General features: G+C 36.0%; 1 protein-coding gene across 2 annotated transcripts; it reads right to left on the bottom strand.

Moving 5' to 3' along the window:
* Positions 1–1,902: 1,902 nt before the first annotated feature.
* Positions 1,903–7,738, bottom strand: LOC149622081 (uncharacterized). Of its 2 annotated transcripts, none has more exons than XM_089853597.1 (11): positions 7,545–7,738; positions 4,463–4,655; positions 4,253–4,405; positions 4,072–4,197; positions 3,903–4,007; positions 3,353–3,778; positions 3,218–3,289; positions 3,036–3,116; positions 2,760–2,977; positions 2,368–2,527; positions 1,903–2,111 (listed from the first exon to the last, which is right to left on the bottom strand). In XM_089853597.1, the coding sequence occupies exons 2-11, from the start codon at positions 4,653–4,655 to the stop codon at positions 1,957–1,959; spliced, it is 1,689 nt and encodes a 562-aa protein (XP_089709723.1). In that variant the 5' UTR covers positions 7,545–7,738; the 3' UTR covers positions 1,903–1,956. The 2 variants fall into 2 exon arrangements, with proteins under 2 accessions (XP_089709723.1, XP_089709724.1); XM_089853598.1 differs by having other exon boundaries at positions 2,760–2,929.
* Between the last annotated feature and the right edge of the window lie 1,720 nt (positions 7,739–9,458).

Below are 9,458 nucleotides of genomic sequence, written 5' to 3'. Positions count from 1 at the left end.
TTGAATAAACTAAAAGAATTAAAGAGAGTTAAAATTATTAAACAGTTTGGGATTATTCTAACATGATGTTTATTTTGGGTGAATGTCGGGTTAACGTTCAACAAGCGGCATTGCTTTATGCCGAACGCTTCCCACACCGACGAAGGCCGGTTCGAAGAACCTTCACGAACATTAGAGACAACCTACGAGATTTCGGGAGTTTCGTCGTGCAAGACCGTCAACGTAGAAGAGACCGTATAATTAGTAATCATGATAGGGAAGTCGACATTCTAGCACGTTTTGAAGCCAATCCTCATACTAGTAGTAGAGCAGTCGGAGAAGAGGTTGGTCTAAGCCATTCAACCGTTCTTGCCATCTTACATTGGCATCACTACCGGCCCTATCATATCCACCTCCATCAAGCCTTAACGGACGACGACTACCTAAGACGTCAAGACTTCTGTCTTACCATGCGCGAGCTAATTGAAGCCGATCCATTGTTCTTAAGATAGGTTCTTTTTTCTGATGAGGCGACATTTCACAGGGATGGTACGGTAAACCGACATAACTTACATTACTGAACCCAACGAAATCCATAATGGTTACGGCAACATTACCATCAAATTCGATGGAAGATAAATGTTTGGTGTGGCATTCTGGGGAACAGAATCATCGGACCTTTCTTCTTCGAGGAAAACATTACTGGTGACAGGTATTTGCACTTCCTGCGCCACGAGTTTAGTGATGCGATAGACACATTACCATTAGCAGTGATGCGGGACCTGTGGTTCCAGCAGGATGGTGCGCCACCTCATTGGGCGGTCAATGTTCGCCAATGGCTAACTGAGCACTTTCCAAACCGTTGGATCGGTAGAGGTGGACCAATTCCGTGGCTAGCAAGATCCCCTGACCTAACCCCACTTGATTTCTTCTTTTGGGGATATGTTAAGGGGGCGGTGTATGCAACAGAACCTTTAAATGTAGACGACTTGAAGGCCAGAATTCGAAGAGCAATTGAACGAATCACTCCTCAAATGCTAGAAAACGTAATACAAGGCATGGACAATCGTCTTGAAGAGTGCCTACACCACGACGGTAGGCACATCGATCATTTACGCTGATGGGTTTACCAAACAGCCCTTTAATTTGTAGTGTGTTGCCTTAGTTCCTAAGCTTAATCGTAGGTCTTTAACGTTTCAAAGTGCGTATCATTAAACGATATTCACTATGATACTTGATGCACGTTCTCATTTGTATACAATGACACATGTCACACCCTGTAAACGAGCTCGAAAATGTACTGCAGTGAAGTAGTCCGTCAGGGGTTTTGGGAGTTTTCCACAAAGGTAAGTGTTACTCTGATCTCTTCCACACTGTACTTCCAATTCAAGTGTAAGGCACTCTGATTCCGACCCTAGTAGCACATTTCCACTGGCCCAACTGCCGCGGTTTTGCTTCCGGCCAACCCAGTAGGCATACCACCCACAGATTAGTCGAAATGTCCTACTTGGCCAACTGCTGATTTCAATGATGGATTAGAGTCATTTTTTCTCTGAAAGCAGCAACTGGCCAACTACGGTTTTTGTGGCTGGTTTGAGGTTTTTTTATCTGTAAAACCTCTGGTATTCCAACTTGTTACTCAGAACGATTTTAACACCTATTATAAAATCACATATTGGCCAACAGCACGTTTCAGAGTCAGGCAGGAAAAATAATACAATTTTGTAGTTGCCAACCTCAAAATCGGTTGGTACCCATTCCCAAAATCGGTTGGTACCCATTCCCAAAATCGGTTGGTACCCATTCCCAAAATCGGTTGGTACCCATTCCCAAAATCGGTTGGTACCCATTCCCAAAATCGGTTGGTACCCCTTCCCACTTTTCAGTCAGCCCAAAAATATTTTACTCATTTAAAACAACAAGTTTTTAAAAAAATAACCCACAGGTTATATATCATTTATTTTTTTCACAAAACATTTATTCACTTTCTAAATGATTCATAGAATCTCCTTGTGCAGGTTTTTTTCTTTTTTCTCTCCCTCCTTCACGGTCTGGTGCATATTTAATGAAGTTTTTTATAACAACTTCAATGTCGTAGTTTTTCGCTGATTTGAAATTTTCTTTAACCGCTTCTGCAAATAGATGGTGAAATTTATGTCAATACTTAAATAATAATTAGGATGGAAGAAATTTAGGCGCTTTAATGATTTTTTTATATTTATAATTAGGCCTACAGCTTATATTGTAATTTTTTTATTTACTGTTTAAATTATATTTTTTTATTTTAATTTACAGGGAAAATTCTAAACTAAAATACCTGCCTAAATTGTAAATATTTATATAGATAAATTTAAGATCTAAAATTATAAGATTTATCTTTAAACTTACCTATTATCACATCTTTCAGCTTCAAATTATTAAATGCTAATTTTCCATTTGCACCAATCCAATTGAATTTCAACATGAGAGTGTGAGAAAATAATTTTTTCATGATATTTCTGCACGTATCTTTGAGTCTTTTACCACCATAGGCTGCAAATCTTGTGATCTGTAAAAAACAAGATAAGTTCAATTACTCCCATTAATCGTTTGTGCAAAAAAAAGCTTCGCGCAATGTTCATGTAGTTTCATACACCTATAACTAGAGAACCGCTAAACCATGCCCATAACTGACGAAAGGGTTAAAAAAATTCAAAATCCGCCTACATTTCACACTGAAGTAGCGGGACAAAGGGATTTTTTTTGACATTGACAAACCATAGGGTGGAAAAGGTTATTACCGTTTGTTTCAAGTAGTCTTCATTTTCTAATATGTTTTGCAAGGCATTTATGTCGTCAATAGATTGTAGGGGCAGAGTAGGAAATCCTTCTATTTCTACAACATGGACTTGGCTATTTAAAGCAGCCTCCTTTTGATTTCTAAGAATCATTTCCACCTTTGAATTTAAATCTGCAAGCATCATAACAACCGTTTTTTGAAATTTGATTTGACTTTGTTCTGAAAAGCAGAAATGTTATAAAACATTTTTAATTATTTGAATCAAAGCAAACTTTACCATTCACGTAGGCTTGTCTATTGTTCGACTGCGAAGTCGATGGTACATTACTTGCATATTGAAAAGAAGTTGCTTGCGACACTGCGTTTGAATAGATAAAAAACAGTTAGGCCTTATAAAAAAAATAAAATGCAAAATTCTCTACAGTTCAGAGTTCCCTTCAAACAGTTAGGGATATTTACCATGCTCATTAACATCTCTGAAGCAATTTTGAAAATACTCTGGCTCCATTCTGTAATTTCTCCTTTCTGGTGCTGTTGAATATAAATATTTTTGTAATGATATAATATGAAAAATGTACTTTAGAAATCACTTACGCGATAATCGCTCATTTCTGAGAGACATTTGACGCCAATTTTCATTCCGAAAAGTAACGTTTTCTCTATTTTCATGACTAGCTAGCACATCACGTCCATTGTCCATGATAAGAAGTGACTTAGTTTGTCGTTTTTCATTGCCAAGTGACTTAACACACACATTTCTTATTGGCTTAGCACTAATTAAATTTCTAGGTGGCGTGTCACGTTCATTAATGTTTCTAGGCGGCGTATCACATCCACTGTCGTCTCTGGGTGGTGTTTGACATATACTAACGTTTCTTGATGACGTACCCAATCCATTTTGAGGTGGCACATTGAGCCTATCGTCTTTTCTAGTTTGCGTATTTAATTCTTTATCACTTCTTGATGGAGTTGGACATTGGTTTTCATGGCTGGCTTGCTTATTTTGTTGATCGCAAGTTCCTTAGAAACATGTCAAACAAGATTTAATATTAAGCTATTAAAATTTTAACTTTAAAATTAAAATTAAAACCTGAAACTTAAAGTGTTCAACCTTGTTCAGTACTTAAAAGACGTTAACACTAACCTTCAAACAAATTGTGGTTATTTTCATTTTGTTCCAGTTGAGTTCCTACAGTGTGATCAATTTCGTTTTCACAATTAAACCCAGAGAATTCTGTTGCGTTAGATCCTAGAATACAAAGTTTCATGTGCGTCAGTATGTGTTAATTATATAGCTTTGTTTGAACATTTACTTGGACATTTTGGTGGAGTTGGTAATTTAAAGTTCCCTCTCATTTTTTTTCTCTTTTTGGTCATATTTGCACTAGTTGATGGAACACGGTTGTCTCGATAGATTTCCTCCTTTGGCAATTCTTCATCTAAGAAATTTCAGATTAAATATTTTTTCTCGAGGTAATATGATTAAAACCATACCAGGCTCAGAACTTTCATCACTACGGTGACGGTCTGGTTTTCTGGCAGTCTTCACACGTCTTTGTCCTCCTCTTCCTAATGTTTCAGCTTCGCTGGCTAGATCAGATGTTAATTCAGCTCTAGCTAAGAGCTCTCTAGCTCTACTGTAAAACACTAAAAATGATTTCTTTAGAACACATTCTTTTAAAAACGATTTGAATTTATGTATACTTGTTTTGTGCAAAGTTTTGCCTGAATATAAATTCCATGATTTTGGGTCATGAGCAACACATTTTGTGATAAAATTAATTATCTGATTATGAAATTTCGGTGGAGGCCAGTAGCACGAGGATTCGGTTGGACACCATCCTTGTGGAACAACCTCCACTGTTCCTTCACTTTCAAAACTGAAGACTACGTACATCTGAAATAATTGAAAAACTCAAAAGCTCGCACTGATCATTAGTGTGTTCATTTCTCTACAGTATGTATGCAAATCACACAAAATTCAAGAAATATCCTAACTTTATAAGTTTCCGAAACGTGAAAGATTTATAAACATAATTTTTTAAATATTTAAGTTTTTTAGATAACTAAATTAATATATGATTGTGATCCTAAATAAATTCTAAAGTTCCCTGGAATTTACAGACCCATGCGCGAGAGGGATAATTTTGGCGTATGAGGAATTCTCTTTATTTGGATACAGAAAGCACTTGTTATCTAGCTCAGAGAGAGAATAGGTGTTAACCTGTCTTGAAATTTTAGCATCAAAAATTCCTAATATGGATGAACTCATGGGATAATCAAAAACATTCTTATAAAATTTGCATGGATTCGCCAAGATTACAATTTCTTTTTCGATTGTTTGATAAATTTCGCATATTTTAATAACCTCACCAGATTTAAGTTTGAAACAACTATCTCTTGCATTAACTGAGATGGAAAACAATGGGGTCTGAACCGTTTTGAAAGATCTGGCATGACTTGGGACAATTGGGTTCCTGCTCTTGAAATAATTTTTTAATACTATTTCGCGAACTTTGGTGTTTTTAACTAAGAATTGTTTTTCGGTTAAACGTTTTTGAATTTGTTCTAGGGGCTTATTGGGCGATCGCACCATTTTTTTAAGCAGCTGCAAAAAATTTTCAAACGGGAAAGCACTATATGCATCTAATGGGCCAAATAATTTCACATCAGATGACAAATGCTTCAACGCATGAACATTTAAAACAACAAATTCTGGTCCGTACAAATCTGAGCTAGAAGAAACGAATTTGTCTAACAACTCCCCAGCATAGTCGCAAAGATCTTTACTTAAAACTGGAGATGTTAAAATGTAGATTGCGCATGACAGGAGTCGGAAGTGTTTTAGGACAACATCTGGTAATATTCCTTCACCCAAGACAGGACCAGTATACAGAAGAAATTGCCTGAATTCTGTAGCTTTCCACCTGTCAATATATCTTAAGCTTCTTGGTTTTCTGGCAAATTCACTTGGAATGTATTTCCGGCACCCATCAAGTTTTTTGGAGAAATCCATCACCATCTGACTGCTCAAACGAACATTATAACTACCCTTTTTAATCATGAAGTTGAGCATCCTCCTCATAACTCCCAAACAAACGACATGCATGTAGTCGAGGGGAAATTGCCTTACTAAATCCATATTTAAGTGTTCTAGGGGTGTAAGGGGTCCAACTAAATGGTGCTCTTCGTTTTCTTGGTTTCGAAAAGAAGTGTTAGTACGCAAATTTATGCACTCGTTTTTCGCACTACCAGGTAAAAATACAGTACGATTGTTTTCTCTGTAACCTCTAATAGTACACTTATCGCAAGAAAAAAAACCTGTATGACCCTTGGTATGCTTAACAAAACTTCTAGCTGGAGAATCTACAATATAGGGACCATCAAGTAAACATTCATAGGTTTTCGTACCGTGAGTAAAACCATTTTCATTCAGGTCCCTTAATTCTCTTAATAAAGGTTCTAAGTATTCGACTAGTGATCCAGGTTTGCTTTCGCCGCAAAATATTCCTACAGGAAAAACATCGCTCATAAGACCATGTGGAAATTTGTAAACTGCGCCTAAAATGGGCCAGAAACTTTTATTTGACGCCTTGAATAATGGTATTCCGTCAATGTTTATAGCGAATGATAAGGGATGACAATAATGCAGATTAGACGCTAAAAACTGAGAGATACCTTGATTAAACCCAATATGCCAATATTCACCCCCATTTACTATATTGATATCAGTGACGTTTCTCTTAGTAGACAAAAGTGTTCTAGAGTCTTTAGGAAGATCCTCATGTCCATGAGTTCTTAAAATTACCAACAAACTGTTTAGCCTAACCGTGTCAATGCTATAAATCAAAGCCCAGTTTCGAATATCTTCCCGAATGGTGGGTAACTCACTACAAGAACTGCTACTCTCGCTTTCAAATGAAGAACTATCATTAAATCTGTCATAACTATCAGTTGATACACTTTTAGACTCTTCATCTAAAGCAAGATCTCCTTCTCCCCAGTGTGACTGCACAAATTCTTGTGCAACATTTAACTCACAACTGCCCTCTGAATCTCCAATAACTGAAAACTCCGCTTCAATATTCTCTGAGAAATCAGAATCATAAAAGATATTGGAAGCCTGTTCTTCTATTCGTTTAATGTAGCTAGCCCTTTTTCTACGAAGTTGCCGCTTGCTTAATCCATTTCTTTCGTCTTTCTGATAGTCCCCACGAACTATTTTGGATTTTTTGCTATTCATATTTAATTAATAAGTTTGTAAATTTTATAAATCAAAATGCATAATTAAATTTTGAACTTTAAAATAAATATCAAGCTTTTAACTCGAAAGAAGAAAAAAATCAAGAAAAAAGTTTAACTAAAAACTCTAGAGATATTTCCTTCCCCTTTTCTTGCCTTACACTTTAGAACATTGTTGCTAGATCACCTGTTGCCTCAAAAACATGGTGGCAGCACTGCCGGAATAGGAAAAACCCCTTAAACTCGACCTTAGTTAAAACATTTGGTGTTTACGTACAATTATTAAATATGGCTTTTTAACTAAATCGTTAATTATCTTTATAAATTTGGTTAGGTCTTACTTATTTTACTGATTAGTTTAAATTGGTTTTTATATAGAAAATGTTTAACTGTTTTACTAGTTCAAATTAATAAAAACAGGTTAAGGCTTAATAAACAGTGAACAAAGCGATAAAACTGAATACCCTTTCCTTAAGAAAAGTAAACCTTCTAAACGTATTAAATTAAAATGTTTTCAAAATTAACAGAAGAAATTTAAACTTACCTTTCTTCAATTAAATGTGGAATGAGCGAAATATAATTCCCTCGACGAAACTTGGATCTTTTATAAACCGCTTCGAATTCACAAAATGGCTGACCTCACGGACGCGAGAAAGCGAAAAATGAATATAGGCCTAGTACCCACGTTGTAAGAATTAAAACAGACAATGTCAAGGCCGAACAGGCGCGACTCCCGCTAAAACTTCGACGCGCTAGGAGGTATAAGGTAGGGTGAAAGTAGCTCTCTACGGAAATTTTCCAGGAATTTTCTTACGAAATCTACCATCCTCTTGAAAAAATAAGTTCACTGACCTAGCGCCTTCTGGCTAATTAACGTTGTTCAAGTAAACTTAAAAAACTTAAAATAAAATTTTATCTATAATTTAAAAAAAATATCACTGTAAATGGGATTTTTTTAAATACTTTAAAATTAATAAAATTTTATAATTAGACACAAACCTTAACCACCTATTGGCAAAAAGATAAAGTTAAACACCATAAGATAACAACATTTGATTTTATAGTCGTAATAGGGTTGGGACAATAGTGAAATGAAAATGTAAATTACAAGTTAATGTAAAAAATATCAATCTAATAATGGCACCTTATAAAATAAGCTTAAAATATTACATAAAAATTAGTTTTAATTGATTTATCTTGGTATTGAAAAAAACTCAGACGGATGGGCAATGGTTTTATGGTTGGTGAAATTCTTTATAAATTTGGATCAGTCGGATTAAAGTCAGAAAGCGACTACAAAACGACTCCGACGGTAAACCAACTCCCCGACTCCTACCCAACTCGAAAACGGATGCCTTGTGCTACTAGGGGAGGTGCGCTCATTTGTCAAAAATGATGCAGTTTCTGTATTTGTGAAATTTGAAGGTTGATCTAAAACTGGAGTTGTTCCACTTAGCGGTAATGTAGCAGTTGTAGCCCAAACTACTATTTTCAGAAGATTCTTCATTTTCTACCATTGGCTCAGTTATATTTAACGGTGTTCCAATATTCTTCACAGATAGCACGCCTAGGCCATAGATATGGTCACCTGAAGCTGAATTTCGAACAACTTGAAAAATTTGAACTCTGTTAAAATATGCACAACCTAGGTTAACTATTAGGAAACTTACCTATTATTTGGGCTTGCTGAGAATTTGATTAAGAACTGCTTTCCAAAGTAATTTTCGCCTATCATAAATGGTTATGATTGTAATTTTAGTACTACAATTTTAGACAAAAACAATTCCCTACTTGCAGGTTATCATTGTAGCGATCAGGATTATCATCTGTGGGCCCATTCCCACCAATAAAATGCATAGAGCAGACATAATGATGTGACTTAACATCATTATGAGTTCTTATATCCTCACGGTTTATTGCCATAAGCAACCGCATACATTTGAGACAGTTTTTCCTGGGTTTTGGAACTGGATAATATTTTATGCCTTGACTACGGGACTCATCTGACGTGTTGTAGTTTTTACAACTTTTGTACACACAATATTTTCCCATTTTCACATTAAAAATTTGTTGGAAAAACATAAAATCAAAGACAGATGAAGACCTTGCCAAACCCAAAACCGCCAAAACTAAGCCATTTTTCTATTTTATCATTATATCTCCAAACCGCGGCACTAGATGGCGCGAGCTACAGAGTTCTGGCAAGAGGTTTGGTTTCTATGGTAACGTAGAACTTAGGTAAACGTTTTACTAGTGTGCGATCTACACTTTTTCAACGCACCCCGTTCACCCGTTGTGGGAGTTCACATCACAGCTAGCTACGATTTCTACTCTTCAAAACGACTCCGTACCCCATTCTCCTTGGCCAGGTAAAGGAGAATTTCAAGTAACGAGTGACGCAAATTCAATTATAAGATGAATGATTACATGCTCACCAATTCTCTTCAATGACGTTACT

This window comes from Phalangium opilio, unplaced genomic scaffold (genome assembly GCF_054372755.1).
Source record: "Phalangium opilio isolate 3A_F unplaced genomic scaffold, DU_Popi_V2 ptg000200l_1, whole genome shotgun sequence".
NCBI lineage: Eukaryota > Metazoa > Arthropoda > Arachnida > Opiliones > Phalangiidae > Phalangium > Phalangium opilio.
This window is presented reverse-complemented; position numbering and strand designations above follow the sequence as displayed.